We start from the raw sequence: 10424 nt of genomic DNA, 5'->3' as shown, positions 1-10424 counted from the left end.
ATGTGGTAAGAAATAAGGAGGGAATTATAATTTTCATCTTTTTAAACAAATAAAATAGACAAAAACAATATTTCTTTCTGTATCACGCATATTTGCACGTGTCAATTTTCTATTAAACACATAATTTTTTTTTAAAAAAATTAGAAAAATGCTAAACCAAAACCTCTCCCGTTAGAATAAGTAGTAGCAGTTTATTTCCAAAAGGAGTAATAAACAACTATGGAAGTATGTCAATACTGCACAGATTAGGAACAGCAATTTATGTCAATACTGCAAGAACAGGAATACTACTAGATTTTTATGACTTCGATAACTAGTAAATATGTTATACATCTTGAATCAGGATCCGCGAATCAGGGGGCCAACCTGCGCGCAACCCAACCAGACACAGGGGTCCAACAAACTTCCACCGGAAACCAAGGATTTCGATGAGGAATGAGATGATACAAAATCTGCAAAATATCATACAATTCCTGAGGCCTTTTCTCATGATTACAACTGTTTGTGTTTAGCCCAAATAAGAAGCTGAGCAGAACTTGCAGTTGTCAGTGAGAAAATCCCAATCACTATGGACCAGAAATAGTGAACCAGTGACCTTGTGAAATATACCAAACCAGAATGCTCTGTAACTTAAACTTCTCCAACCAAGAAATACTGATGCAGAATCGCGCTCCAAGTGCAAGAATAGCCAGTACTTCTGCTGCCCTCATTAGATCATTTTGGTTGACCAATTTCTAAGAGCTTAAGTGTTATTTCAAGAGACTCCAAATGGCAGTTCAATATGTCCTCAGCTACTTAACCATGTTGTCCCCATAATTATTTACCAAACCAGAGCCTTCACAATTCATGCAGCACGCACAAAGGTTAACAATTCACCACTTTGCTAAGAGTGGACTTTTGGTGCATGTGCGTTGCAATGGTGAGGAAATAGGTAAATTTTTCCTAGCCCCCTGAACTTTGGGGATTTTGTACATAACTTCCCTGTACTAAGAAGTTTTTGCAACAAACCCCCTGACGTCATTACCTGCTGATGATACTGTGCTTTCACGTGCTTGCCCCATAACCCACTCAATCCCATTTCCTACTTCCAATTCAAACACAGAGTTTGGAATCTTCAAGAATCTACAAACTCTCCTCCTCCTCCTCTTCTCCGTTCTCTTCCGCCTCCACTGCTCTCGTTCTAATTCTCACTGTATTACGATCATTTGTAACAACCATTCCTCTTCGCCGCATCGCCACAAGCTCAAGAAGCTTCATCCTCTCCTCATAAATAGGATTTGATTCGATCAATCTCCCCTTATGATACGCCTCTCTTAAAAACACCGTATGCCTCTTCCCCTTACTAGAAACATAGAATATACCCGGGTGATCAAGAAACAAATCCCTAATATTGAGATCAATACCGAACCATTTCCTAAATTGGCTCACTTGCTCGACTTCCGCCATTTTCTCCACAGTCAAGCTCAAGAACTCATGAACCATGCCTACTGCTCGTTTCTCCATTCTCTTTAATCCGTCTTTTGATCTTTTTAATCTGCCATCAAAAGGTTCGTAGGGTCGAACATAAGGAAGTTGCTGCCATTCTTTGAGCTTTGATCGGAAGTTCTTGGTGAGTTTCATTCCTGGAGGGAATTCTTGTTTGAAGCCGTACCTGCATTTGAAAATAATTTCTCCTAGAGTAGAATTTTTTACTGGAGATATATCTAATGTCATAGCATAAATGAACCTAGTTCATGGACATCTCACAAGCAAAAATCCTTACTTCTTGATAACACATGCAGAAGACCAGAATGTTTAGGCTGCTACTTGAGTTTCAGGGACTTTCTAGACACCAGAATAGTTAAGGCACTCTTGTTTCTTGCTTCTAATTTGAAGTAGATTGTGTCAATTTTGGATGCTAGTATTAACTTTTACAGATCACAGTATTCATGCGGTAGTATAGTTATTTGAATGTACAAAAAAAATAAAAAAATAAAAAAAATAAATAGAGATTCAAATGTATCTTAACTTGGTTAATATTCAAGTGAAATTACCCAGAAATTTACTTTATTGTACCAGATTTAGGCTTCTATTACATAACATAAACTTTTTAGTACTAATTTGCTGTTGAAAATACCAAAACATATATTCAAGAAAATAGAAAAACCTAAAAAAAATGACAGCTTCAGCTCCATCCTGATTCCTTATATATATATACTACTCATATATATATATATATAACAGAAACTTGTCATGCTTCAACATGTTCAGGCTATGATGAAGCTTTAATCATTATTATCTAGAAGACTAGAACTAAGAGTAAATGAAAGAAATCTTCAAAAACCAAGAAATTCCCCAAAAAAATTCTCAACTTTTTTGAGAAAAAAAATCCTCAGAATTATGAATGGGAGGTCAATGGAACATAACATTCCAGCAAAAATTGGCTGCGTTTCACCTCATTTAGGCTACTAAATAACTAAAAATTGTATCTTTCACTGATTATAATCCAAAAACATAAACAATCCAAAACCAAATCCCAAAAACCATAACAAAACTAGAGTAAATTGCGGATAAACTCCCTCAATATACTTAGACCCGAGGGAGAGGATGATCATCTACAATTTATTCTCCTAAAAATATCAATCTAGAAATGATAAGTGCTAATATAATAAGGGTAATTACATTTAATAGCATAAAGTTTCTCGGGTTTTAAACTTTGGCACCATGAAGTTTAGATCCCAAGTACTGTTCAAAGCTTCACCCTCTTTAACTTTAATACCTTACATTGCATCACCATTAACTTCAACCAAATTTTTTTTTCTTGTTGACTATTCCTTGGAGTTTAGAAATGTCCTCTAAATATTTTTTGTGAATATTGTTAAACAGCCGTTATAAGAAATCCAAATGTTTTACATGATAATCATGCAAGGCCTTTTAAAACATAATTTTACACAGTGATATAACTGAAGGTATTAAAGTTAAAAATTCATGAAAACTTTCAGCTATTATTTGGACAAAAATAAACATAGGGTATCAAAGTTAAAAATAGGTGAAACTTTAGGATATTAAGGTGCAATAAATCCATAAAGCAATTATAAGCGCTAGCGAATGTATAGACAGATTAGACATATTAGAGTCGTTTGCACTTTAAAACCCCAAAAGTTAAAATCTTTTCAACTTTGGTACTATAAAGTTCGGTTTTGACAATTTGATACCCCAATATCCTCACTTTCCGTTGGCTCCAAAAACTGAAATTTAGTAAGAAAATCTAATTCTCATTCACTCTTCTATACCAATGTTCTTCACCAAAATTAACCTTGTTTTTGTGCACTTTCATGTATCAAATTGTCAAAATAGATTATTCGTTAAATTCACTGTTAAAACTGTCACAACTCTAATTCAAACTTATCTAATTCTATACTGAAGTATGACTTTGATAGGATTCACCATAAATTTAACAAACACTAAGAGTTAAGATATTCTATAATTAGCACGTGACTATCGCATGAGAATTTTCATGAGGGTTCTCATGTTTGTTAACTGAGGGTATTAATATGCAAAATTTAAAAACTTAAGGCATATAATTGCTGCCAAAAACAAGTGATGGTAAGTGATGGTATATAACTGCGAAGTAGCGGAAACTATAGGGTATGCAACTGCAATTAAGCCAAAAAAGATAAAGAAAGTAAAACCTGAGCTCCATCTCATCCACCTTCTTCCTCCCTCCCCTCGCTCCAGCGCGTCCACTCCTCCACACCTCCACAACCCACTCACCACAAAACCGCTCGCGACAACTCGATCAAATGCGTATCCTCATCCTTTCAATTCTCCCTAACTGAACAATCTGCTCCTCTGAAACCTCTCCCTCGAAATCTATCGGCAGCCCATCTCCCTCCAAACCACTTAACACCCCGCTCATGACGCACCGCCCTCTCCCTCGACATCCTCAAAACGCTAACCAGCCTCTCCTCCACCTCACGATCTGCGGCGGCGGCGGATCGCGCGGAGATGGCGGCGGCGGCCGGGGGTGAGGGAAGGACGGGGGAAGGGTGGTGGGGTCCGGGGAGGGGCGAAGAGGTGGGGGGAGGGAGAAGGGTGGGGCCCCGCTGGGTAGGTGAAGGCGCTGGTGGTGTGCGGGTGGGCGAGGAAGGAAGGGGCAGGTTTTGGTTGGGGGCAGAAGGATGAGGTCGCGGAGGTGAGGCTTTATGTATATCTTGTAGTCGACATTATTCTCGAAGGTCGGGTCGCGGGTGGCGCCGGAGGGAGGGAGCGGAGTGCATGGTGGGGGTGTATAGGGGAGAGGATGGAGGGGGAAGGGCTTTGTGGAAGTTTCCAGATATCAGCTCCTCTCAAATCTTTGACGTTGCTCATGAGCACCTCAACTTCTTAGGGATCTTGCAATTTGGTCCCTCAATCTTATTGGGTATTTTGGTGAACTCACGAGCAATATAAAATATTTGAGGGATTGATATAAATTATTGTAGATTTGAAGGACTAGTATAAATTTGCAATAACCACTTGTGGAATTGGATTTCGAATTTATCCTCTATTTATCTAGATATTTAGAAATATTATAATTTTTAAAAATAATCATCTACCAAAAGGATCAGAAAGACTTATGCTTTTTGATATATCCTACAAATACCTAAGTGTTTGTCCTACCTCTACCTCTAGAGTCGTCACGTGTCCCATTCCAACTAATCATTAGATCACGCTGGCCAGGGCGACTTGGATAGCGTGAACATTCGTCCCTTTCCAAGAAGGGCCAAGTCAAGAAGCACTATCACTTGACTCACCATTCAAGTTGATCTCACTCCCCTTCACTCCACATGCCCGGGTCGACAACCTTCGAGGCCGGCTAACAAGGCGGTACTTATTGGCCCACTTGCAAGACCGAAATGAAAGGCGTCGTTTGTCAACCCTCTAGTGAAGCCGAGTAGAAGGGTGTTGTATCATCGGCCCCCGCCGACAGTCAATTGCCATCATATTAAATGCATGATCAGAGTCATCATTTCTCCAATCATGAAAGTCTTTATGACTCATCAGACCTCGTCAACACTACACACACTCCGTCTCTCTCATATTAAACACCTTTGTGACTCGTCCTTCTGCAGTCTTTACATGTAAAGAAGATGATGTAGAAACGACGAAAACATTAGAGAACATCAGGAAATTTGATGTAGACAAGCATTTGGGTGCTTGCCGGTTGACCGTGAGCTTTGGCGCGGTTGATCGCAAACGTGCACGACTACAGGGTGTTTTTTAATTTTCTGACCGGTCGACCACGGCGTCAAGTGCGGTCGACCACGGACCCTGTAATGCATTTTTTGGTTTTTGTCGTTCTGTCCGGTCGACCGTGACAATTTCGACGGTCGACCACCAATCGGGTTTGGGTCTGATTGCGGTTTCCTCTTCTGTTTTGGATTGCTGTTTGATATAAATAGCAACCATGTTTTAGGGTTTCTTTAGAACAGTCAAGGGTTTCTTTAGAGCACAGAAAAGGGAGTTTTTTCTAAGCTATTAGTTAGGGTTTTGTTTGAGAGATTAAGAGCTTTGTTGGTGAGATTAATTAGTGAGTTTGAGTAATTTGTAATCTCAGTTTGTACTCTTCTTCTTTATTAGTAAAAACTGTTGGATGTTTTGTTCATGAAAAGGCAATTTTGCATTTGTGGATAGTCCTACATTGGAAAAGGAGATGAATAGTATAGGGTATATAATGATTCTCTCATTATTGGGCTTTGAATAGTGTTTTGGATTTTGTGGGCTTTGCATATCTATCTCACGCACGCGTGCGCACGCACGCACGCCACGCCTCATTCGCACGTGCTACGCCGCACCGCACACATACACTTTTTTTTTGCTTCTCAAGCTTTTATTTTACACGTTTTACACGTTTTACACGTTTTGTAACGACTGTATGCGGGTAACGGAAGCGAAATTCGTGCGTAACGGTTCTTTTGATTCAGCGGGGGTTACACTTCTCCTTACCTATATAAGCAGCCGTAGACCTCATTCAGATATACAACAACGAGAAGAACAACTTTCAAAGCTCTCTTTCTCCACTCTCTTTCTCCCAAGTTATTTTGGCTACACTTTTACATTTATATTTTGGGCAACCGTTTTCATCTGAGCATAAGCTCCGTGACTCACGCCCGAACGTAGAGGTCGGCCGATTTCGAGAGTTTTTACCGCTAGGGGAGAGGGGACAAATTGTGCCAGGATGATAGGCGGGTCCTTAATCTTCTAGGACAGTGGCATTACGACTGCTCCCAATCAGGCCTGAATTTTCTAACTCTTTAATTTGGATTTTATATTATTATTATATTCCTATTTTGACAGTAATCTAGAAGATTGATTTATTTTGCTGTTAATTTTAAATCTGCATTTGTAACCTATAGTTAACTGTTTTAATTTGTTAACCAATTTTGCCTCTAAATTAGTTGCTACTGTACTCAATTTCTATATCTGTCACTTTTCATATACATATATACAGTAAAGGAGCAAGAAATCTTTAAGTGAACCGGTTCAAGTTTTCTTGGATTAGTTAGTATCTAAGGCAAGATTTAAGGGTTGCGTAAAACGCTCTGCAAGTAACGAGGTACTTAATAGATCTTTGATCAACCTCTAATACTATCCTTACCTAGCCAAACTATCCGGGTAAAACTTTAATCGTTTCACTTTCAGAGTTTTTGGTTAAGAGCAGGTTTAATTAAGTTTCTCGCCTAGTAGTATTGACAAAATCCTTTATTCTATCAGATTCCATCTACCTAGACTAGTAAACTTGAATTGGACTTATGGCAATTCCTGATCATTCAAAAAGTGTCAAACCTGAGAAGTTTACCGGTGTCAACTATAAACGGTGGGCTAATCAGATGAGATACTGGCTCACTACCTTAGGTCTCTTATCTGCTATTGACACTTCTAAGTCTTCTACTAGTGGTTCATAACCTTTGACTCCTGATCCTGAACAACCTGCTCCTTCCACTTCTGGTTCTTGTGCTAGCTCCTTTTCTAGCTCTATGAAACCAGAAGAAATTAATTATCATTGTTGTCATAGGATTCTTAGTGCAATTGCGGACAACCTTTATGACATATACTATAAGTTCAAAAGTACAAAAGACCTATGGAATACCCTTGAAACAGAATATGTCTATGATGATGCCGGAATTCTGCGTTTCACTTCTTCCTCCTTCAATAAGTTCATGATGGTTGATGACAAGCCCGTTAATGAACAAATTCATGAATTCTTAGATTTCCTCCGTCATCTCCAATCAAAAGGAAACACTTTTACTAACGACTATAAAGTTTCATGTTTGATTGATAAACTCCCTCCCTCCTGGTCTAGATTTGCTGGAGATCTCTGACACAAGCAAGGAGATCTAACTTTAACTGAAGCCCTCAAGGCTATTCGTATTGAAGACCAGCATAGGCAAAATTCCAAAACCAAGAATGAATCAAAAGCTAAAGTAAACTTGGTAGAGGATAAGCCTAAATCTAGGAATTTCAAACCCAAAGGGAAGAAATTCAAGAAAAACCAACAACCTTTCGACAAATCTTCCTTCAAATTAAATCCCAACTCTTCCAGCCATAAGTCTGATGGAAAGTTCTGCTATGCCTGTGGTAGAACCAATCACATGGCTCCTAACTGTTTCTTTTGGAAGAAGAAACCGGTCAAACCTGCCCCTAAAAGAAATGGATCAAACAAAGTAAATATGATTGAAATGAATCCAACCTCCTTCAGGTTAGCCTCTTCATCTCATCTTGTAAGTTTTCTAACTTCTTCCACTGATTGGTATTTGGATTCCGGAGAAAATATTCACGTCTGTAATGATTGCTCTTGGTTTTCAAATTATCAGGAATCACATGGAGGAAGCATAAGCTTAGCAGATGACTCCACTAAACCAATAATAGGAAGTGGACGTATAGAGCTCACCATGACTTCTGGGAAAGCTCTGCATCCGCAAGGCGTTTATCATGTTTTTTCTTTCCGTCGTAATCTGATTAGTGAATCTCTTCTTCTTAGAGCTGGTTATAGGATTGTAAAAGAATCCAACAAATTTGTGATTACAAAGAGTAATGTTTTCATAGGAAAATGTTTTATCTGTAATGGCCTTTTCAAACTCAATGTAATCAATTCCAGTTCTAATAAAATTCCTGAGCTTTCTGTTGCATAAATTGTTAAGTCTTGTGATGTTTGGCATGGACGACTTAGACATGTCAATTTCCAAACCTTGCAGAGAATGAGTAAATTAAACCTTATTCCCAAATCTTCTCATGATCCCTCATCTAAGTGTGAAATCTGTATTCAAGGGAAACACACTAAAAAACCCTTCAAGTCTATAACTAGAAACTCTGAACCCCTCGAATTAATTCATAGTGATGTGTGTGACTCAAACCGAGTTCTCACCCGAGGGGGTAGGAGGTATTTTGTGACTTTTATAGACGATCGCTCCAGATATTGTTACACCTATCTTGTCAAAACTAAAGATGAAGTCTTAGATAGATTTAAGGTGTACAAAGCTGAATCTGAGAACCAACTTAACAGGAAGATCAAGATACTTAGATCTGATCGTGGGGGGAGTATACCTCAAATTATATGACTGAATATTACTAAGAACACGATATTATTCATGAGATTACTGCTTCCTATACACCACAGTCTAACGGGGTAGCTAAACAAAAGAATAGAATCCTAATGGATATGGTAAACTGTATGTTACTTAGTTCAGGAGCACCTAAAAATCTCTGGGGTGAAACTCTTCTTTCTGCTTGCTTCATTCTCAATAGGATTCCCCAGAAAAATTCTGATACAACTCCTTATGAATATTGGAAGGAAAAATCTCCTAATTTGAACCTCTTTCGGGTTTGGGGTTGCTTGGCTAAAGTAGCTATTCCCGAACCTAAGAAGAGAAAAATTGGTTTTAAGACTGTAGATGCTGCTTTTATTGGATATGCACTAGATAGCAATGTTAACAGATTTTCGCCTGATCAAACTCTACGACGAGAGTTTCTACAGTCGTTCCCAAGAGGTGGACGTCGGACTGAGCCACCACTTCCTCGTCGGAAAAGCTAGTCCCCAGCGGAGTCGCCATCTTTTGTATGTAGAGAAAATTGTAAAGAAGAGAATAAAGAAAATGTGACTTTGATTCCTTTGATCTCGGTTACAACTTGATTACAAAAGAGAGGAAAACGAATTTGGTTTTCCCCTTTGTTTAAAACTGGGTTCTTCTTGGCAGCGATGGAGTGCTTCCTTCGATTGATTGCGTCGAACTTGCTCTCCGTTGACGATACGACCGTCTTTATCTCCTGGGAACGATGAACTTTCGTGGAAAGTTTTATGAATAACTCTGAACAAGTTTAAGAACTCTGAACGGGTTTGAACTCTGTGAATAGAGTTGTTGGAACCGAAAATTCGGTTAAGGATCAAGCTGTTTTTCTGTTGTCGAAGAATCTTCTCAGATTTGATCTTCTGAGTTTGATTCAAAAATCCTCTCTCCAAGGATTTCGTTGCTGTCGTTGCCGAATCTCCAAACCTGAGTGGTTTTGATGATAAAGAATCCAGCCTCTGATCTGATTATCAAAAATCCGATCCTTTAACTCTGTCGAGTTTGTTTGAGAACTGAAAATCTCCAACCTGTATGGTTTAGATCTTTTGAATCCAACCTGTGTGGTTCAGATGCCAAAAATCCAACCCGTTGCTCTGTTGGGTTCGTTGAGCTTTTATAGGGGGATAAGAGGTTGTAACTGACCCCTATATCCGCTCCTACGTGGGCGAAAATCCCTCAGAACGTGGGATAAACGGTTTTGGAACCGTTCGACTTATGTTTGAATAAGTCAAACGCCCATTCTGGCGTTTAGAACTCAACTTCGTGTTCTTTGAATTGAGACGCGAAGTTGGGTGTTAGCTGAACACCATTGAACGCGAGGGTCGCTGTTGGTTGAACACCTTTGAACGCGAGGGTCGCTCACGTTTGGCTTGTGCATTGTCGACGCGAGGGTCGTCGTTGAATTGTAAAAGTCCTCTATTTACCGCTTTCGACTGCCGATCCGAAAACTATTTGATTGTAGCTTTCGTTGTTGGAGCTAGACGGGAATCAACATCCATAGTGTCTCAAAGACGGATATTTGCCCCCAGCTCTCTACCAAGCGACTATTTGATTGTATGTTCCGATTGTCAGTGCGAAAGCTATTTGATTGTAGCTTTCGTTGTAGGAGCTAGACGGGAATCAACATCCATAGTGTCTTAAAGATGAATATTCGCCCATAGCTCTCTACCAAGCAACTATTCGACTATATGTTTCGATCATCGACCCGAAAGCTATTTGATTGTAGCTTTCGTTGTAGGAGCTAGACGGGAATCAACATCCATAGTGTCTTAAAGATGAATATTCGCCCATAGCTCTCTATCAAGCAACTCACCAACTGAGTCCAACTTTTTATTTCTG

The 10424-nt window shown here is 39.3% G+C and overlaps 1 protein-coding gene across 1 annotated transcript; it reads right to left on the bottom strand.

The window, feature by feature from the left end:
• Positions 208-3718, bottom strand: LOC109850029 (protein ROOT PRIMORDIUM DEFECTIVE 1-like). The gene is made up of 2 exons (XM_020419924.1): positions 3672-3718; positions 208-1651 (listed from the first exon to the last, which is right to left on the bottom strand). Exons 1-2 carry the CDS (start codon positions 3680-3682, stop codon positions 1123-1125), a joined length of 540 nt encoding a protein of 179 aa, XP_020275513.1. The 5' UTR covers positions 3683-3718; the 3' UTR covers positions 208-1122.

The sequence above is a fragment of the Asparagus officinalis genome, chromosome 7, assembly GCF_001876935.1.
Source record: "Asparagus officinalis chromosome 7, Aspof.V1, whole genome shotgun sequence".
Lineage (NCBI taxonomy): Eukaryota > Viridiplantae > Streptophyta > Magnoliopsida > Asparagales > Asparagaceae > Asparagus > Asparagus officinalis.
This window is presented reverse-complemented; position numbering and strand designations above follow the sequence as displayed.